Here is a 22,203-nt window from a genome sequence, read left to right as displayed (position 1 = left end):
AGGGCAGGACATGCCATTGCTAGCTGGCTGAGCCTGCTCCCCCTTCCTGCTTCAGTCCCTCCTTTCTCCTTTCTGCTGCCCAGAGCTGGCCTTGAGCAGGAAGCAAAGTTGACAGGCAGGAGATGGCTCCTGGCTGCCAGTATGTTGGGGTCAGCAACTGTAATCCTGTTTTCTCAGGGCCAATGACAGGGTTAGCCAGTAACCAGCCAGCTTTCTGCAATATTTATCCAGAACAAAGTACTTCAGGATCTTTTCATGGGTCCTGTTTCTCTTGGCCACAGATTTATGTGTGTCAACTTCTGGTGTTTGTCTTTCCTCCCAGATCAGGGCTGTTTCTTTATAAAGTTTGCAATAGCTCTTGAATTTGGTTAATTCAATATATGCTATTTCCCACGGTATAGAAAATTCTGTGCATTTGTAACCTGCATTAGGGATTTACATTAAATATCTCCCAGTGACTTTTGTTCCTGCAGGAAACATCTTTTAACTCACTCATTGAGTCAGGAGTAGTATAATTACAGCTCATAAAGATACAGATATGATTATAACGTTGATGCAATAGACTCTGCATATTCATGTTTCCAAAGCATTACATCTATGAGGTATTGTCACTGCATCACATTGTCATGAAATGATGCATTAATGTCACCATGCCAAGTTGGCATACGCAAAGTGCTGTCATGATTATGTTCTACATTACCATTACACTGCTTTGGTGTGAGATGGTATAATGTGAGCATTGCATCATCAGCATGAGGTTACATGCCAGCCTTCTATGATTGGTTGCATGAGTGCTGATGTGGGTTTAGATGATATTACTCTGTCACCAGATCAGTGCAAGATGGTGATGTGATGTTACCACATTGATGAGAGGTGATGTGATGTTACCACATTGATGAGAGATGATTGATGTGATATTAGATGGAGCTGATTGCTTTGATATCACTGGGGCAAGGCAATCCCTGTGATCTCATGGGGGAAGGAGAGGCAACTGATGTGAAGTTAATAGGGATAGTAGATGAGGTGACTGATGTGATGTCACTGAGAAAGCGGTGAGGTGATTGATATGTTAGCCGGGTGCAAGGGAGGTGATTGATGTGGTATCATTTGAGAGATGAGGCAATTATTGTGATGTCACTTGGAAAGGGAATTGTGATGTTAGCAGATAGCACTGAGGCCAACAATGTGAGCTCACTGGAGCTAGGCGAGCATTGTGATGTCATGGGTGGAGATGTGAGGTGGTTATCCATATGATGATGTCAGCGAGGCACGGTGATCGCTGGGAGCAGAGAGGAGCGTGGCCACGCGACGGGGGAGGGGGGGTCACGAGGACAGCAGACGACCCTTGGCTGACGGGGTCGGCCGAACGGATCGCGCCGCGCGGGGGCTGGGCGAGGCGACTGCGCCGGCTTCAGACAGCAACACGCGGACCCTGCCTACGTTACCCAGCATGCCCCAGGGCCGGGCCCGGAACTGACTTGTTGCTGCATCCGGGTGGGGGTCGCCTCTTCTGTCAGGTTGTCGACCCCGTCCCTGCCGGGTGCTTTCGGCGTCGGGTCAGGCTGGTAGGTGCCCCCTGTCCCGGGGCCAGGCCCCTGTCCCGGGGATCCTCCCACCGAGGAGCCGGGCCCAGCGCACGTGAGCGGGGGGGGGCCGTGCTCGGGGCCCCTCGCTCATGCCCTTTCCTCTCCCCCGCAGAGCGTGTGCCGAGCGGGCCGGCCATGGCGGACACAGCGCAGAACGGGCCCATGCAAGGCGGCGCCGGCGGCGGAGCGGTGGTAAGGAGAGGCCCCAGCGGCGTGTCCCACGCGGGCGGACAGCTCCCTCCGTGCCCTGCGCTGGTGTCCGCTCTCGGCCCTGGCTGCGGGCCCAGGCCCTGCCTCGCGTGAGCGGCCCCTGCCGATCTCTCTCGCCCTTTCCCGAGCCCTCCCCTCTTCTTCCACCTCTCGCAGCGCCGGGCTGAATTCTCCCCCCTCCCCGCCGCTCTGGGGTGTTACGGGTTCTAGTGCCACGGGGCCCGGGCAAAGGCACCGGCCCTGCTTTCAAGCGTGCCTCGCTGTGAGCTGCTGGGCCTGTTCCTTAACTTCATCACTTTCCTCTCTTGCACAGCCTCCCTCCACCACCGTCCTCAGCCAGTTCTGCGTCTGTCTCTTGCGAGCGTTAGTCGTTTCCAAGTTTTCCATAGCCATCGTATTCCAAAGTGCTAGATCCCTGAGGCTTGCCAGAGCTTGCTAGGAAACCACTAGGCTGGTGCTTAAAATGTGATGGCTAATATGTTTGAAAATCCTTTGGTAGATAGGGCCAGTTATAGTTTTGAATTTGTGATAGTTGGTGAAGGTTCAAATTCTCTCGGAGTTCACCTTGATATGCTAGCACGTTCAAAACTACAACTTGTCCTGTCCCCATAAAGATTTTAAAATGTGATAGCTATCAGGCAGTAAGAATATTACTTATTTCCTACTGTGGATAAGTTGTTTAGTCTTGGCTTTGGGTGGACTTCTTTCTTACATTGTCCCTTTTCCATCTCATTGTATTAATGTATTTTTACATAGTGTGGGTTTTTAAAATTGCCATTCCAGCAATATGTGAGACAAATGTTCACATGACCCATATGTATACTACATTTGTTACTAAAACTTCATATTGGTGAAAAAAATTCTTCACTTTGTCCCCTTCAATCAGTTTTGAGAGGAAACATGAGAAAGTTCTATACTTTCTAGCTCAGGTGCACTCAGACTCTTTCAGTTCATGATGCTGCAAGGGAATATCTACTTCTGAATTAACTTTTCATTAAAATGTAATTGGATCTTGAAACAAAATATACTTATCACTTACCACCTTGTAAATTTTTTTTCAAAATGTCTTAATTAAAATACAGTAGTACATATATATTGCAATTAACTTGCAAATAAGTGAAGTGATCATAAAATAAAGACACTTGTAACTTCTAAATATTCAATAATTATTTCAAAGTTAATGGTCCTAGCTCACAGCTGCGTTATCTGCAGCAGGGGTGGGGAACATTTTTTTTTTTTTTTTTGGGTCGAGGGCCACTGACCCACAGAAAAATCAGTTAGGGGACCACAATACACCTCTCTGACATGGCCCTCAGCTGAAAAGCAGAAAGACATTCTCCCGTATTTCCCTTGCATACCAGAGCTTAGTGGGGTTCAGGCTAGTAGGTTTTGCAGGGGAAAATCCTTCAGGCAGTGCTTTACTGCCCCATGAGGCAGAGCCTATGGTTTGGATCCAGCTTTCTTATCTGGCTTCAGCCTGTGAGGCTCAGGGTTCCTCACCCCACAATGGGGTGCCAGCACTGGTGCTCCAGCCCCATGGGGGGATTTAGAGGAGCATGGGGCTGGAGTTCCCAGTGCAGGCTCCCCAATGCTGGTGGGGAGCTGTGAGCCTCCAGGGCTGGATTCAGCCCCCAGGCCTTAGGTTCCCCACCCCAGATCTACAGAGTATCCAAAATAAAACAAGTGTGTGGAGATGGGAACTAATCTTCAAACTGCTTGCCGGATCTTTGCCCCAAGCTTTTCTAATCAGAAGGCTGCCCTAATGAGGCATTTGCAGATTCCTCTGATGTATAGGAATCCCTGAATGGCATGAAGTTGGCTTCACACGACTCATATATAGATCTGTTGCCACGCTGAACTCATCTAGAGAGCCTGTGGATAAAGTATGAAATGGCAATGTTCCAGATGGTAATGCTCAGTCAGATGCTCCACAGAGGAGATTTTGCCTGCTGGTGTAATTTAGATCAACCCCAACTGGCCCCAGAATAGAAAGGTTGAGTACCTGGCCTTAGAGATGGAAAGTATAAACTTCAGTCATAGCCAACAAAGTGGATGCTTTTATCCAAGCAGAGAATTGGGAGAAAGGAATTCATATGATTAGATCTTATTGAAAGAGTGGCTGTATACTGAGTAACAATATAAGTAGTAAAATAAACTTTTTAGTCTACAGGCTAATTTGGTCTCCTGATAAATTATGCATTACTGAAAATAGGAGAGAATGTCAGGTTTGACTATAACTACATGTTTAGACACCAATTTGTGAGTGTTTTTTTTTTCTTTTCAATATAGCAATTTATGATGACTAACAAGTTGGACACAGCAATGTGGCTTTCCCGTTTGTTCACAGTCTACTGTTCAGCTTTATTTGTTCTGCCCCTTTTAGGGTATGTATTGCACTATTTTCACTTATTTTTGAATGTTACAAAATAACTATCTTTTATCTTATTCTTGTGCAAGCTTTCAATTTCCCAAAGATTACATCGGTTGTAAAGAAGTGAGTTCAGATTTTTAGCTTGTTGAGGTTTTAACTTTTATTCTCGCTTCACCAGAACAGCTTGAGAATTTAAGTTTAGGTATTTTATTAAAATTATTTTTAAACTTTTCCCCCCATAAAATTTTAATTTTGTTTCCTTGGAACTGACTAGGAGGACTGCTTTTTTTTCTCTCTGTATGTCTGTGAAATAATACTTTTAATATTCTGCTATGCTAAGTGCTGTGCAGATCGGCATGCTATGTAAATACAAAATACCTTTAAAAAATTGATACTAATCTTTGTCTTGGCCTGTGGTAGTAGAAATAAATAGCTTGAAGTATTGTTCATTTATGATGCAATCCTCAAGGGAGGATGGTTTGTATGGTAACCTTTCCTCTGATAATTTGCAGGTTGCATGAAGCAGCTAGCTTTTATCAACGTGCCTTGCTAGCAAATGCACTTACCAGTGCTCTTCGACTACACCAAAGGTTACCACATTTCCAGCTAAGCAGGGCGTTCCTGGCTCAAGCTCTGTTGGAGGATAGCTGCCATTATCTTTTGTATTCTCTCATCTTTGTTAATTCTTATCCTGTTACGAGTATCCTTTATCTAAAACCTCTGTTACCTTAAACATTACTCCACGAGTGAAGAATGTGACCTTTAATTCTCTTCTACAACAGTCTTCATTGTGATTTGAGAAACTGATTTAAAACCAAAGTGTGGTGCTATTTGTAGAAAATACAGCATAATGAAAGCTATGATTGTCACGGAAATCATGGAATCCATGACTTCCATTGACCTCTGTGACATTTTCTGCCCCAGATCTCCTGCAGCTCCCATCTTGCCTTGGTGGGGGAACCCCCTGCAGCTGCCTGATGGGGGGGACTCGCATGAGCTCCTAGCTGCTGTGGTGAGGGGTCCTTATAGCAGTCCAGTCCCCACGCCAAGCTGTGGGGGACCCTGGAGCTCCTGCTAACCAGCCATTGGTGGGGAAGTCCCCATAGGCTCCCTGCTACCATGGGTGATGCACCCCCCTGAGCTGCTTGGCCCCCATACAGGACAACACTGGAGCTCTCACTCGCTGCAGAGATGGGAGGCCCCAGAGTCCCAGCAGCAGTGAATGATAATCCTGCCTCCCCATTTTGTCAGGGATATCTTTAGTGAAAGTCAGGGACAAGTCATAGGCTTCTGTGAAATTTTGTGTATTGCCTTGATCTGTCCATGACTTTTACTAAGCATAATCAAGATAGCTAGTCTCTCCCGTGTGGCATGTGGCCATTACCTGGAGGGGCTACTTTTAGGGTGAAAGTACATTTCATTCTCTGCTTCCAGGCAATCTTTTTTTCCCCTGCGGAGACTCTTGAGAACTAAGGCAGTAATATAACAAACTAATTTAATGTAATCCATTGAACAGCCATCAGGATGCTAATATCTCTGTCACTACCACCCTGAGCTACCTATGAATTCTATCTAGAAGTGGGGCATCAAATCAGACTATTGTTTTGCGCTTTTGAGGCTTCTTACTCAAGTTTATTTTTACTGTATTCATGAGAATTTTAGCTATTGAAATATTAGCTTTCCACTTGATGACAAGCAACAATAATTTAATAAGTGATTCCCTTATTCAGGTTTGCCTATTTTTGTTTCTCTGTGCTAAGATGTATCTTGCAGCAGAGACATCCGACTGACATTTTGAAGCTGTTCTGTGGTTGGGGACTGTGAAGTATAGTATGTTAATAAGAAGTGGGATGCCATTATTTATCTAAAATAGCATTGTAGACCATTTTCTAGAGATTTCATGCTATTACCAGTTAATTCTGTAGTGGCCATTAGAGTGAAGTACAGTGAAAGCTTTGTTATCTGGCACTCAGGGGGAACAGCAGTTGCTGGTTAACTCAAAGCAGCCCTTGCTGGCTTCCTTCAGGGGGAGGAGGAAGCCCCAAGGAGTGGTGCCGGCAGCCCATCTGGCATTCTGCTAAATTCAAACTTTGTTAATTGGCTGGGGGCAATGCCAGTTAATAGAGTTTTCCAGTTAAGAGTGCCAGAATGCAAAGCTTTTACTGCATTTACTGGAGTATATTTTTTATGGAAGAAAAATTCCTGACCATAGAGTCAGGTTGTGATACTTTGACAGTACAGACTAGCTTTTGAATACAGGCAGTCCCCGAGTTACGCGGATCCGACTTATGTCGGATCCGCAGTTACGAACAGGGCTTTTCTCGCCCCGGAGGACGGGAGCGGCGGGACGCCCAGATGCGCCGTGGTCCGCCGCCCCCGTCCTCTGGGGTAAGAAAAGCTGCTCCCCGTCTCCCTGATCTGCAGGGAGACGGGGAGCAAAGCCTTGGAGCACGCCCGCAGCGGGACAGCCCGGGCGTGCTTGAGCTGTCCCCCTGCAGGCGTGCTCTGCGGCTTTGCTCCCCGTCTCCCTAGTATGACCTGCAGACCAGGGAGATGGGGAGCAAAGCCTCGGAGCACGCCAGCAGTGGGACAGCCGCGGCGCGCCTGGACTGTCCCGCTGCCCGCGTGCTCTGCAGCTTTGCTCCGCGTCTCCCAGGTCAGCAGACCAGAGAGACGGAGCAAAGCCGTGGGGGACTTGGGCGGTCCCGCCACCCCCATCTCCCTGGTCTGCTGGGGGGGGGTGCAGCTACTGCCCCCCCCCCCCCCAGCAGACCAAGCTTTTCTTGCCTACCCCTGGGGTAGAGCAGCTGGGGGCTGCCAGGTTGGTCCTGCAGCGCCGCTCCGGACCAACCCGGCAGCACCCCAGCTGCTCTGCCCCAGGCGTCCTGATTCAGCCGCTGCTGGTCAGTTTCAGCAGCGGCTGAATCAGGACGCCTGGGGCAGAGCAGCTGGGGTGCTGCTGGGTTGCTCCAGTAGCGCCGAGGAGCCGCGCTACTGGAGCAACCCAGCAGCACCCCAGATGCTCTGCCCCAGGCGTCCCCAAGTCAGCCGCTGCTGAAACTGACCAGCGCTGACTACAGTAAGCCCGAGGCAAAGTTGCTCTGCCCCAGGCTTCCTGGATTCAGCTGCTGATCAGTTTCAGCAGCAGCTGACTTGGGGACGCCTGGGTTTCTCAAATTGAATCTGTATGTAAGTCAGAACTGGCGTCCAGATTCAGCCGCGGTTGAAACTGATCAGTTTCAGCAACGGCTGACGCCAGTTCCGACTTACATACAGATTCAACTTAAGAACAAACCTACAGTCCCTATCTTGTACATAACCTGGGGACTGCCTGCAATATCTTTAATACCTGGTTTAATCTGTGCACTCTGTCCATCTTCTGTTAATAGTTCAGACTTGTCAGTCTGATCAATCACGTCCACTAAGGTAAGTACCTTTCTGTCACTTCAGCGCCAGATGCTTAGTAGTTACACAGAAGACTTTAATTTCTAGCTCTGTTACCTTGGCTTGAGAATGAAGTTTTGAATGCACACTCTGATATAACAATACCAGAAAGTGGGGCTGAGAATGTATTTTGCTCTACTTTTACCATCGGGTTGACTTCTGAAGACTCAGATGCCAAGGAGTAATAATCAGTCTCAAGTATTAGAAATAAGAGGGCTTTGTGGAATTTAGTTTATGCCCCTTACAGCTGTTACATTTCAGTATCTGTTGTAAAGGTTTATCATAAAAAGTTTCTTCTAGTGGTGACAATGCATTAGATATCTTCCCAAATTCATTCCATTGATTCATCTCAGAAACGAGATCGTAAATTCCATTAATATACTTTGTTAACTTTTTAAATATTATTGTAGTGCCTAGAAGATCTAGTGGAGAGCAGAACTGCATTATGCTAGACCAGTGTTTCTCAAAGTGATTCGCAAAACCACTTTGAGAAGCCTGCTAACTGGCCTTGCCAGTTGTTTGTTTACTGGCACTGCAGCTACGGAGCCTTGCGGCTCCTATTGGCTTCTTTTTGCTGTTTGCAGCCAAGGGGACCTGGCCTATGCTGCTTCCTGTGCTCCCTGTGGCTGGCAATGGTGAAACGTAGCAAATAAGAGTCATGAGGTTCAGTGATTGTGGTGCTGGTAACTAAACAAACCAGCACAGCCTATTAACAGGTTTTTCAAAGTTGGTTTCGTGGACCAATTTGAGAAACACTGTGCTAGGCAGAGTTTACAATCTAAATGGACAAGACTGGGAGGGAGAAAAGAATGATTATGATTCCCATTTAAGGTATGAAGAGATTGAGTAATTTACCTAAACTTTCTTACAGAAAGTATCTGGTGGGGTTTGGGAATCAAACTTAGATCTCCTCAGTCCCTTTTCCTGGTTTTTGCCACAAGATCACGTTCCATATTGGGTAAGAAAGAAGTGAAACTATGCAACACACAAATGACATTGCATCTTTCAGGTTTTTAATCTTATTATGAACAAAACCTGATATAACCAGAAGAAAGAGATGAGTTATGATGCCCAGGAAGCTTCACACATCCTGAGTAGAAAACTGTTCTGTTTTGATGGAAACAAAACACAGTAAGAAATAATACAGGTTTGTGTGATGTTTGTCTTACCATTAAAAATAGTTCAGTTTAGTCTTTTCAGAACACCACAGAAGGGGCTGTTTGCTGATTATGCACCCCTCTTCTTTAATGCTATTTTTTCGAAAGGAAATATAGCTGCAGAGAACCGCTATATACATATCTCTGTGCTTTATACACCTGTCACTGATTTTGAAAGCTTCTTACTAAGAATAATGCTATACTTGATGCTGTAACAACTGTGTTATTTCAATATGCTGTCATGATATTAATTGTACAGAATAAATGTATTGGAACACTTTCTGGCCTATAATTTTCCTTATTGATTGCTTCAGTGAGTATTTTCCCAGTTCTGCTGTTCTCGTTGCTTCATGCTGCCACATATACAAAGAAGGTCCTCGATGTAAGTATGGTGCTATACATTGCTCAGTACTATTTGATATCAATTATCCTCTCTTTATGGCTAAATGGGAGACTTGTCTTTGAAATGCTTTTATGTTCCAATGTGAGGTCACACACAAATGATGAAATTGAAAACCACTCAATTTAATTTTTGCATCTACTAAATATTTTAGAAAGTTTGTATGTTTGTTTAAGAACTCCTCCTTAATGGTAAGAGTAGGGCCACCGAATTTGGTATACAGCTTCCTCTTATCGTAACTTAAAACAAGATTAAGAGGTTTGGTTGTGCCAGGAAAATGGGATTGCTTCTCATAAAACTAAGCAGAAAAGAGACAATCACCAAATCAAGTACAGTCCTCCAAACTGACATAACTCAGCAAATGTTGAAAGAGACTGAACCAAAGGTGAAAGTAAGCTGGTGTGCCTAGATGCACCACTCCAGTAAGAAGGAACCGGCCAGTTAGGGTGCTTAGCTGAAGGAGAGAGCGCATTGCCAGCCCAGCTCTTGGGGCTCTCCAGGCAGGTGAAAGTGGCTGACTTGTTACTCTCCCTCTCCCCCGCATTTGTATGGGAACATTGCTGGTTGTTCCCCTTTGTCACTGTCAGGGAATGAGGGAAAAGTGCACAGTTTGCTGCATTCCTCTCCCTCTGGGAAGGGCAGGGGGCAGATGAGCTGTGCACTTTGCTCAAGCAGCTTCAGCCTCCCTGCTCTCCCCTTACACGTTCCTACACACACATACCAACCCCTTTCCCTGACACTCTCCTCACCCCATTCCAGACTTCTGCACCCCCACATATCTCCTGCCCTGAACCCCCCACATCCCTAAGCCCCTGTCCAGAGCTCCCCCCCCCCCAACATTCCCCAACTCCTTACCTTGAGCCCTGTGCACTTCACCCCACATTTAAATTTCTTACAGGTTCTGTTGTATCACAACTCCTCCAACTTTCTGCCTGAGGGGCTCCTCCCCGGGTAGGTACTTCATTCTAGTGAACAGAATAAGGCTATTGGCCATCCCTGAGGTAGCTGAAACTAACGTGAGAAAAGATAAAGCTGGATTTTTACTTCCCCAAAATTACACCTACCTGTGCCTTGTGGAGAATGCTGAAAAGTAGAAGATACTTATGTCTTCCTCAGAGGGTTTTAGGATTATTTGGAAAATATGTAAATGTGGGATATTTTTCTGCAATGCTCTCTAAATTCTTTATTTGAAGTATTTTTAGAGGATTCTAGGATATTACTAGTTTTCAGGTAATTAGATAGGATCTCAAAAGTTGCTGAAATTAAGTATTGCTGGTAGCCATTAAGATGTGATTTAAAACTAGAGAAAGATTGTCCAGTTTGGTGCTAATTGACTATTTTTTCCTTTCCTAAAGGCAAGAGGTTCGAATAGTCTACTCTTCCTGAGAAGTCTTCTAGAAAAATTAAATGCTAATCAACAGAATATTCTAAAATTCATTGCTTGCAATGAAATTTTCCTGATGCCAGCTACAGTTTTTATGCTTCTTAGGTAAGAATTACAGAAAATATTTTCTAATATATTGACTTCTTTACTTGAACATTTCCTATCCAAGGCCTCAATCTTGCAGTGAGTTCTACCTTAGGATGTTAAATTGCGGTTATCTGCCTAATCGTGTAGTCAATAAAATTTGTATTGACTATGCGATTAGTCAATAAGGGCAGCTCTACAGAGCCGCAGCAGGGGTAGTTCCAGGAGCTGGCTTGAGCCAGGACTGAGGAGCTCTGCATTTTAAATGTGGTAAGAACTGCTGGGCTCTTACTACATTTAAAATGCAGAGGCACAGCGTCCCAGATCAGTGCAAGATGGAACTGTTCGGTCCTGGCTCACGCTGAGCCTTGGCCTGCTGCAGACAGAGTCAGTGGGAGGGGGTGGGTGGAAACAGCACTACAGAGTGCTGGGGAGAACTGGCTTCTATTCCCTGCCTTTGCTACCTCTCAGAGAGGCAGCAAGGGTGGGGAGAATGAGTAATCAATACTCCACTCGACTACCTGATCAGCTTATGCTTATTGGGTAGTTGACTACTCGCTAACATCCCCTACCTAGGTACAGATGTGGAGCCTGTGTAGAATGCATTGCAGGATCTATCCCTTATCTTTTTTGAGACAAATATATTTAATTTCTTCTAGATTAAAATCTGACCAAGTTAGATTTCTCAGTTTCATACATCTGCAAAATGGAATTGAATTTTTGCTGCCTTATCAGTGAGCATAGAAATAAACTTTAAATGCATGGTGTATATATGTATTTGTGTGTGTTGTTTGGGTACCAGAACCAGATTTGATCCTAGACTAATTTATTAGGTAAAGTTGATGAACTTTGGTCGGTGTAATTGAACACATAGAAGTGGTAAGGGAGTAGGAACGTAAGCTACCGTATATTCCGGCGTACAAGACGACCTCTGATGTTAAAAAACATCCCCCAAAAATCGGGGGTCGTCTTGTACGCCGGATGCCCCGCCGCCGGAGCCCCTCCGCGGCTTTGAAAGCCTCGGGGGAAGCCGGCGGCGGGGCATCCCAGGCGCGCATGGGCTGCCCCCCCGCCAGAGCCCCTCCGCGGCTTTGAAAGCCTCGGGGGAAGCCGGTGGGGGGGGCATCCCAGGCGCGCATGGGCTGCCCCCCCGCCGGAGCCCCTCCGCGGCTTTGAAAGCCTCGGGGGAAGCCGGCGGGGGGGCATCCCAGGCGCGCATGGGCTGCCCCCCCGCCGGAGCCCCTCCGCGGCTTTGAAAGCCTCGGGGGAAGCCGGCGGGGGGGGCATCCCAGGCGCGCATGGGCTGCCCCCCCGCCGGAGCCCCTCCGCGGCTTTGAAAGCCTCGGGGGAAGCCGGCGGGGGGGCATCCCAGGCGCGCATGGGCTGCCCCCCCCGCCGGAGCCCCTCCGCGGCTTTGAAAGCCTCGGGGGAAGCCGGCGGGGGGGCATCCCAGGCGCGCATGGGCTGCCCCCCCGCCGGAGCCCCTCCGCGGCTTTGAAAGCCTCGGGGGAAGCCGGCGGGGGGGCATCCCAGGCGGTGCGGAGGGGCTCCGGCGGGGGGGCAGCCCATGCGCGCCTGGGATGCCCCGCCGCCGGCTTCCCCCGAGGCTTTCAAAGCCGCGGAGGGGCTCCGGCAGGAGGGGGGGGGGGGGGCAGCCCAGGCGCTCCTGGCGGCTTTGCTCCCGGTGCCTCTGGTCTGCTGGGGACCATCTCCAGCAGACCAGGGACACCGGGAGCAAAGGAGGCGGAGGGGCGCTGGGGTATAAGATGAAACCCTATCTTTTAATTAAAAAGATAGGGGGTCGTCTTATACACCCAGTCGCCCTATACGCCGGAAAATACGGTAATAGTCAACTATCTGATAAGCAAATGTTTATCGCATAGTCGACTTGACAAGTCACTCCCTCTCCCCGCCCCACTTGATGCCTCTCTCAGAGAGAGGTAGCAAGGGGGGGTGGAGCAGGATCTGATGCTGGGAGGAGAAGGCGCAGGGGCACAGTGGGGAACTGGTGGTGCTGCCACCTTTGAAATGTATTTCAAAAGCAAAAGTTCTGCGAGGAGCCTGGAACAATCTGGAGACTCGAACAGTCCCATGCTGGCCCTGTGCTCCTGGTAGCGCTTTGCTTTAGAAATGTACAAGAGCCCTCCTGCCTTTGAAATGTAGCAAGAGCTGGCAGGGCACTTCCTACATTTCAAAGGCGGAGGCTCCCTTATTGACTAATCACATAGTTGATACAAATTACATAGACTATTTGATTAGTTGATTGATCTAAATTTAACATCCTTGTAAGGGAGCTAGGATTTTAGCTTTTAAAACGAACAAATAAATGGTGCTTTCAATTTTAAATAGAGTGCTCAGACATCTTAGAAAGCACCTCACAGTGTTAGAAAACGTGTGACCAGAAGCAGTTGTGGTCCTAGCTTTAAAGAACTTATAATCAAAGGACTTGATCCTTCAGTTCTCTCAATGTGGTCCTGATTCTTCAGTGATCACCCTGCATCGCTGTAGAGTCCCATTGACTTAGAATAGTGGCTACAAGCTTTTCCATTACAGTAGACTTCAGTTGGGGCTCCTTGCAGGCATAGAGGATCTGTCTGCCCACAGGTCATTGTCTCTTAATCTATTTTTGTCAGCAGGGACTATTCTTTATTCTTTGTTGGACAGTTTCTTAACACAGTGGGGGTATGTCTAGACTGCACCCCTCTGCCAGCAGAGGGATGCAGATTAGGCTGGGCGAAATTGCTAATGAAGCGGGGATTTAAATATCCCGTGCTGCTTTAGCATAAAAATGGCCACTGCTTTTTTCCGGCACGGAGCTTTGTCGGAGAAAAGTGGCAGTCTAGAGGCTGATCTATCGTTAAGGAGAGTCTTTTCCGATAGATCCCTTATGCCTCGTAAAACAAGGTATACAGGATCTATTGGAAAAGGCTTTCTTTAGCGATAGATCAGCCTCTAGACTGCCACTTTTCTCTGACAAAGCTCTGTGCCGGGGAAAAAAAGAGGCTGCCATTTTTATGCTAATGAAGTGCGGGATATTTAAATCCCCACTTCATTAGCAATTTAGCCCAGCCTAATCTGCATCCCTCTGCCAGCAGAGGGGTGCAGTCTAGACATACCCTGGGTGTCCTATTTGAGTGTGGCTTCAAGGTACTACCATATTACTGTTGGTAATCTGTGTTTTTGCTTTGTCATGCTTAAATCTGTGGTGTTAACTTATACAAAGCCATTTATTTTAATAGGGATGTTATTGGTGATAAACTAGGATACACTGAGTGTATAGCATGTGGGTACACAGTTTTGAGCAATGGATTGGACAAGTGACTAAATGAAGAATTTACTGTACTCTTAAGTCAATAAATGAGTTATCTGCCTTGTATCTTGAAACAAATGTAGATGCACTTCCATCATGTAAATCTTTGATTTTTTTTAAAACAAAACTAAAAATTAAGACCAGTGATCCCCTGTTGTGTAAACACTCCATACAGTTTCATGATCTTTACAAGTTTGATTTTGAAATATTTATAGGAGTGTATAGCTAAGCTGGTAGAAGTTAAAGGCTAGCATTTCAGCATCCATTTTATGTCTCTCCTATTTTATTATCTTTGAGCAAAATAGACTCTCTTCCGAGCCAGAGTGTACATTTTTGTTTGTTTTGGAAGCATGCTTAGCTTTGTTGAATTGTGACTAAATTTCACAAAGATATCAAATCAAGGGTCCTCTCTCAGCCTGCACATAGTAAATGCATTTTCCATTCATTGCCATGTTCCAACAGAAAGAGTGAAGATCTTCATGGGTATATGAGGATTTCTTCCAACCCATTCTTAATGTAGCCATAACTTAGATTTTTGTTGATCCTCTGGTTACATTAACGAGCCAGTTTTAGGAATTATTTCTTTAAATATGGGATTTAATTGTTTACAAATGGCATTTTGGACTTTCTGAGATTGGCCTCTGAAGAATTGTATCAAGCAAAGCTTATCCTCAGGGTAGCATGTTAAGGACACTTACGAAGTCAAATAAGAACTTGTGCTTACCTTTAGTGTTGCAAATTATCTTAACAGATACTTTTTCATTATATATTCCTTTATGCTTTGTGAACAAAAGATGACATATTAAAGAACTCTATTCTATAAAATATACAGAAAATATCCTATGTTGTTTAAACGTAACTACCTCTGAAGATTGCTGCTACTCAGAATTTTATGCTGTAGACATAGAAAGTTAGACTTAAATTCAGGTGGAGAATGTAACTTTTGCTGGAGAAGATATGTCTTAGGTAGGCTCACGTTCTATACCAAGATCAGCTTCTTTAAATTATTAAGCAAAAGGGGAAGGAATATGTCTAATGTAGCTTTTTTGGAGATTGGGCAGAGATGAGCACTTGCTGTCTTTACTTACAGCCATACAACATAGTTGAAACTGATGGGAAATCAGATGTTGAAATTATTTGAAAAATCAGGTGAGATCTGTTCAGAATAATATTTTAAAAATATCTCACGACCTTTTGGACCATTTAAAATCAGTATAAAACACTTCCCCTTTCCCCTTTTTTTTTAAATGCAGGATTTTCCCTCTAGTGTAGTTCAATTTATTTTATCCTTCAAATTTCTATAGTGTGTGGAATAAAGATGCCTCCTTTCATATGTTCTTGTCAAATTGTCGTGTAGACATTTGGTCTTGGACACTTACACAGCAATTTTACAACCTGAGTCTTGTGAGCCCAAGTCTGTTGATGTGGGCCAGCTGCTGGTGTTTTATTGCACTGTAGATACATAGCATGAAGTACTATTGCAAAGAATTGAGGCGTGAACAAGTTGATGCCAAGTTTGTAAAGTGTAATAAACTTGTGTTGCCCCAGAATAACCATTGCCAAACACCACTAAGCATATGTAGTATCTTGTATATAGCATTGAGTTTTAAACCTTAAAATGCATTTTGACAGTATGTAGGGGTGTTGTGAAGAAACTCCCATAAAATGCCACGCTTAATGGCAATTGCATAATCGGCCATGTAAGTCAAGTATCTATGCATGTACTTGGCTGGTTGAATACCAGTTTGCAAGCACCTATATAGAATTACATAGTCAAATTAGAAATGCAGTTGCACCCACTTCTTTGTTTATCACATCTTGAAAATCGGGCACATAAAGCAATTACTGTGAAAACAGTAATGCTGCATGTCCTTTGTGTGTTTAAAATTTCATTTATGGCATAACGTGGTTGTTGCTCTTAAAGTTTATAACTTTATTAGATGTGAATATGCTGATAGTTATAGAAATATTTTTGTTTTTTGTTGTCAAACCTGGATTCTCTTAACAAATGTGATCATCTGACTAGTCTCAAAATATATGGAGTTTCCTTATTCTAATTGCAAAACAGATTGAGCTTGTATTGACAAAACTAAAATCTTTTTTTCCTTTCAGTGGCCAGGGGAGTTTGCTTCAGCCTTTCATTTATTATAGATTTCTTACCTTGCGCTATTCCTCCCGTAGAAATCCATATTGCCGGTAAGCATTACATTAATAATATATTTAAATTTCTGCACAGTTGTATGCTAAAAATGTTACATGCTAGAAATATAACTTATATGGAATTGCAACCCTTAGTTCAGAATTAGAATTGTCCAAACTACACCATAAATCAGGGGTGGGCAATAATTTTTGCATGGGGGCTACTTCATAAAGTTCAGAAGTGTCTGCAGGCCAACATGGAAGGGGCAGGCCTCGGGCGGAAGAAGCGGGGCCATATGCTGTGAAAAGATGCCAATATATTTTATATACAACAAAGTAATTAAAATGTAATCATAAACAACTGCATACAACATTATCCAAAGATTATGATATAAGGCAACACTTGTAAAATTTGTAATAACTACAACACTAACACTAAACATAGGGCACTGAAAATTAATACTTAGTCCTGCCATGACTGTAGGGGGAGGCCCCTTCCAGACCTATGATACTATTTCATGGAATCAAAGTCCTTGTTTTTCCTCCCACCACACTAAGTATATTCAGTTAGATTTTGAGTTACAAAAGATTCCCCCACTTGACTATGAAAATGGCATCTAGATATTTTCATCAAAACCAGTTATAAAGAAATAGGTTGGTTATTGGGTATTCAAAGGGATCCTGTGTCTCTGGCAATGCGCTAGAGGCGTGGGGAGCTGCAAGCCCTTTCAGCTGTTTCTATTTAAAGGGCTTTTGTGTTCTCCAAGCTGCTAGGGTTGCTTGGCAGGGGCTGGGAAGGTGCTAGCCCTTTAAATAAAAGGAAAAAATATGTAACACTTTAAAACTAACAAGATGGTTTAATAGGTGATGAGCTATTAAACCATCTTGTTAGTCTTTAAAGTGCTACATAGTTTTTCCTTTTGTTTTTACAAGATCAGACTAACAGGCTACCTCTCTACTACTAGCCCTTTAAATAGAAACACTTAAAAGGGCTTGCAGCTCCCCCAGCCTCTAATGCAGTTGCTAGGGAGTCAAGAGACTCAAGTCCTTTCCACCGTTTCTATTTAAAGGGCTTGAGCCTTCCCTGCCACTGCTAGGCAACACCTCTAGTGAGTTGCTGGGGACTGATCCCTTTCAGTGGTTTCTATTTAAAGGGCTGGCCCCTTCCTTTTGCCTCTCAGGCAACGTGTTGTCTAGCAGCTGTGGGGAACAGGAGAGCCCTTTAAACAGAAACAGCTGAGAGAGCTCACAGCTCCCTGCACCTCTAAGGAGCCAGAGAAGCTAGCCTTTTCAACTGTTTGGCTGTGTCTAGACTGGCCAGTTTTTCCGGAAAATCAGCCGCTTTTCCGGAAAAACTTGCCAGCTGTCTACACTGGCCGCTTGAATTTCTGCAAAAGCACTGACTTCCTACTGTAAGAAATCAGTGCTTTTTGCGGAAATACTATGCTGCTCCTGTTCGGGCAAAAGGGCCAGTATAGACAGCTAAGATTTGTTTTGCGCAAAAAAGCCCCGATCGCGAAAATGGCAATCGGGGCTTTTTTGCGCAAGAGCGCGTCTAGATTGGCCACGGACGCTTTTCCGCAAAAAGTGCTTTTGCGGAAAAGCGTCCGTGCCAATCTAGACACTCTTTTCCGCAAATGCTTTTAACGGAAAACTTTTCTGTTAAAAGCATTTCCGGAAAATCATGCCAGTCTAGACATGATCTTTAAACAGAAAGGCTTTGCACCTTCCCACTCCCCAGCTACTCAAGGCTGAGGAAGACATGAACCGTTTAAATAGCAGCAGTTAGAAGGGCTCCCAGCCCCTCCTGCTCCGAGGCAAGGAACTGGGGGGCGGGGCCTGAAACTGCTTCGTGGGCTGGATCAAAGCCCTAGGTGGGCCGGATCCGGCCCACTGAGAGGCTTTTGCCCAGCCTGCCATAAATGGAAGGGTTGCTTTTCTCCTCCACTAAATTATGGCTGTACAAGTAATATTGTGAACGTTTTTCATTGTATTTTAGATAATTGTTTTGTGACATGATGTACCTCACTTCTATGAAAGTTTTTGTATCCCTAAACTTGTTTGAAAACCAAAGCCTCAGAAGTATAGTATACTATAAGAAATCAATAATTCAGTTTCACCATTGATGTCTTTCAGCAGAAATCCATGAAAACATTTCAATGCTTGACATCTCAAAAAAAATCTGTTAAAGCTGTATGATATTATATTTGATTCATTTACTTAGTTATATGTGCCCCCTAGAAAAAAAAAATGATTTTCTTTGGTGCTGAAAGGATATTTTGAATTGTTTCTATTGTAAGTTTTGCTCTGCAGTTTTTCTTCCTGAGGGAGGGTAAGGGGTTCTAAAACATTGGCTTTTGTTTCTCCTCCATTTTTGGTGTCTTTGCTCGGTTGCTTGCACCTTCTACCACCACTTTTCTTCCCTTGCAAAAACCCATCATCTTCCTTTCACATTCCTCCCTTTTCATCTTAGTTTGCCTTTTATGTTTGAAGTAGCTTAGAAAAGTGATTAAAAACCTGAAGATTTTAAAGGACAAGAATTCTCACATTCAGGCTGAACATTAACCTCTTACATAAAATGACTAAACTGAGTTGTCCAACATGAGATTAAGTAATTCAATTGAAGAATTTAAGATTTAATAACTGCTGATCAACACAGCTGTGATGTAAATATATTTCTTAAAAAAATCTTCTTCTTCTCAGGACGCTTTTCACAGAGCTGAGGATCGTTGTTGAACACCTAATAATGAAACCTTCATGTCCTCTTTTTGTAAGAAGACTGTGCCTCAGTAGCATTTCCTTTATAAGCAGACTAGCACCAACAGTTGCATAATTAACATTCAGAAATGTTTATGTATATATTGTGAACATTATGAGCAGCTGGCATTTCTGCTAATGGTTATAAATTCCAGTTTTTACACTGATCTCACTCTAGTTTGTATAAAATTGTGTATATGCTTCCCTCCGAGATATTCAGTGCATCGTCTCACATGTAAGTCCTAAGTTTTCAAGAAAATATTGCTATGCCCTATTGCTAATTGGTGAAAGTATCCATTTGTGTCTTAGCCAAAACTATTTTAAAGAAAAAATACCCAGGTGTATAGAATGTTAAATGAAAAACCAAATGGCAAACACAATTGTACCTGTTTTTCCCATAATATAGTCCTCCTGAAAGCAGATATATATTTAAGAATTTTAGTCAATCCTAGCTGTAGCCATAGCTACTCTAAAATGTTACCACAGCTTAATTTTCAAACTGTGATTGATAGCAATTGGCATATAGACACATGCAGTACGTTTTGGACAGTATTCTTTTCCACACTTTAAATATACCCAGTACACTTAATTTGTTTAAATTTATGTAGTCAACTCATGTATGCAAACATGGCCCATTTAGAAGGTAATGAAATGGATTAAAAATCTCATAAACTGTGATGGCAGTTTTTTGGGATAGAGTCTGTTTTTAATGTAATTTAAAAGTGAATATGCCAGCAGATCACTAAATGCCCTCATACTTTCACATCCTGTATTTGGGAGAATTCTGAAAGACCCGACCATGTCAAACTCTCTAAACAGTGAGATTATCTTTCTATATGATGAATGTAACTTTGCCACTGTCGGGAAATCATTGACAAATAGGCTTCTAGATACAATGAAGTATTTAAACTTCTACCCATCTCAAGTGAATTAATCATTGTGTATTGTAATAGTGCAAAATATTATCATTGCAAATACAAGTGGTCTTGTATCTAAGTGCGAGACTGCAGCAGTACAGGCATCTCTTTTTTTTTTTTTTTTTTTTTTTTTTTTTTTTTTTAAAGAAAAAACAGGTTAATCTGTAGCTAGTCCTATATACATTCTTTTACCAATTTCTAAGAACCACGTTGAGATGGAGAGTTTAGATAAAGGATTGCATCTGGTCAGATATCTATTGAAACAATTACTATAGAGAAAATTTGACATAAGTTAATCTGTTCCTATAATAACGCTACTAAATATCTTCGCATCAGAAATGCATGTGTAATTAAGTGATTTTTTTCATATTCACCCACCATACCTCATTATTGAAAGGGCATTCATTTTTCCAGGAATTCCATTTGTCTGAATTTAGTCTGTTTCCTTAGTTTAGGGAAGATGTTTGATTGATACTTTAGTTGCATAGAAGTTAAATTTTATTAATTGAGCTTCTCCTTTGTAATTCAGTGTTCTTTATTGTTGCATGATCAGACCTTATTCTAAATATTTGGAAAACTCTTGCTCCTTCAGTCAAAATATTTCCTTATTTATCTGGTTTGTTGTGTATGTTGCAGATGTAATTTGGACTTGTCAATCATTAGTTTCTGTCAGGAGCCGTGCATTGTACATTTTGCTCAACCTCCAGGTACTGACAAAAATGTCAATAATTTTACTTGAATGCTCTAATGTTGGCTTTTTGAGCACAAATAGCTATTGTTACTCACTGTGCAGAAGCAACTGCATGCTATACTCTGATACAGCTGCTGAGACTTGCAACCAGCCTCAATATCGGAGAATCCAGTGATCTGAATGTTTTTATAAAAAACTAATATTTCTACAGCAATAAAATGAATCTTAAAAATCAGTTTGCTAGTTAGATGGCTTTCTAGTTTATTTCTTCTGTATAAAATAAGTGGAATATTTTGAGACGAGTCCTGAAGTTGAGCAGAGTGCAATTTTTTTTGTGCGTGCATGCTTTTCTCTACTTATTTCCCTTGCCACACTTGAATCTACTTAAATGCTACAAAGATCAGAATCCTGACACCACCTTTTTATACTAAGAAAGCAAGATTTTAAAAGTTAGCACTGGGGTTCACAATCCTGGAGGGCAGCTTTCAAGAGAAATGTTAGTTTTTCTTTTAAATTTAAATTGCAGCGGTTAAGCTTTATGCATCTTTTGTACTCAAGGACTTCTAGCCAGAGGAATAGAAACATAAATCAATTTTTTAGCCTAACTGTCTTTTTACAGCAGCATGCAGTGTTTAGAACATTGGTGAATGTCGTTATTGAAAAATGTATATCATTCTTAAATGCCACACACTGGCATTGGACATTATTTGTCTCTCACTTATACCCCTGCAACACCACTGACTTAAGAGGAGTTACTCTTGATGCATACTTGAGTAAGTGAAAGATGAACAAAGTCCTTTGCAGTGGTATTGTATCCTGGGACCAGTACAGCTACAGGAAATGTACGGAAGATGAGGTAATATCTTTCCTAGGACCATCTTCTATTGGTGGAAGGTATAAGCTTTCTAGCTACATGCTTCTTTTTTGAATCCTTGGTATTTGCAAAAGTTCATTTAAATCTACATCTCCCACTGCTTTCTGCAGTCAGATTCCGAAAAAGTTAGAGAAACATGTGCTAGTGACATTTTGTGTGCCTAAATTGCCAGTTACTTCATTTTTACATGGGTGTGACACACTTGATTTCAGTGGAGTTCTGCTGGAGTAAAAGTGAAATAAAACAGTGGTGAATTGGGCCTATTTCTTATAACACATTAACATACTCTGAACATGCGAGAGGGCAGCTGGGTGAATAAGTAAGTCTGCTGTGAACAGAGAATTTGAAGAAGGTGAAATGGCTAGAAAGAGCAGAGTTAGCAGGTCTGAGGAAGGTATGATTCTTCCCTTTCAAAGATTTGTTAACTAGATTGGATTGATTCTAATTAAAAATAATTTTATGAGTAAAATGAGTATTAGAAATTTATTAAGCAGCTTTCCATGCTTGGGATCATGCTTTGTAGATGTCCTTATTACTCACAGTATTACCCAGATTTAGACATATAGCACAAAGATATAACTGGCCAAGACTGCGGGCATATAGGTCTGCCTTTCATTTGAACAACCTAGCTAACATAACACTCACAGGACAGTCAAGTAGTGGGAATAGTTTTCGCCCTCATTTTGCTTGCAAACTACAAGCCAACGCTTTGCAGCAAGTGTTCTTAATCTGTCATCAATCCTCATAATACCTATTATTTGATACTCAGTGTTTTCCCACCATTGAGAAAATACGGCTGGAAATTTTGGTTGAAAGTAAAAAAATTCTTCTTTCTCCCGTCACTGCCTGTTTCCTACCATTATCTGTGTTTGTGAAGTC

General features: G+C 43.3%; 1 protein-coding gene across 1 annotated transcript; it reads left to right on the top strand.

The window, feature by feature from the left end:
• The first annotated feature begins 1,319 nt into the window (after positions 1-1,319).
• On the top strand, positions 1,320-19,882 carry TMEM33 (transmembrane protein 33). Its single transcript, XM_006111914.4, has 8 exons — positions 1,320-1,565; positions 1,699-1,778; positions 4,086-4,180; positions 4,680-4,867; positions 9,083-9,150; positions 10,524-10,657; positions 16,059-16,142; positions 18,789-19,882. The coding sequence occupies exons 2-8, from the start codon at positions 1,722-1,724 to the stop codon at positions 18,916-18,918; spliced, it is 756 nt and encodes a 251-aa protein (XP_006111976.1). The 5' UTR covers positions 1,320-1,565; positions 1,699-1,721; the 3' UTR covers positions 18,919-19,882.
• Positions 19,883-22,203: the final 2,321 nt, after the last annotated feature.

The sequence above is a fragment of the Pelodiscus sinensis genome, chromosome 5 (assembly GCF_049634645.1).
Source record: "Pelodiscus sinensis isolate JC-2024 chromosome 5, ASM4963464v1, whole genome shotgun sequence".
In the NCBI taxonomy this organism is placed as follows: Eukaryota; Metazoa; Chordata; order Testudines; family Trionychidae; genus Pelodiscus; species Pelodiscus sinensis.
This window is presented reverse-complemented; position numbering and strand designations above follow the sequence as displayed.

What these genes read in the sequence shown, in the direction of transcription:
- TMEM33 (XM_006111914.4), top strand. Translation starts at nt 1,722, where the DNA reads ATGGCGGACACAGCGCAGAACGGGCCCATGCAAGGCGGCGCCGGCGGC. An exon ending in ATACAAAGAAGGTCCTCGAT is followed by an intron (nt 9,151 to 10,523) that starts GTAAGTATGGTG and finishes CCTTTCCTAAAG; the next exon opens with GCAAGAGGTTCGAATAGTCT. An exon ending in CGTAGAAATCCATATTGCCG is followed by an intron (nt 16,143 to 18,788) that starts GTAAGCATTACA and finishes TCTTCTTCTCAG; the next exon opens with GACGCTTTTCACAGAGCTGA.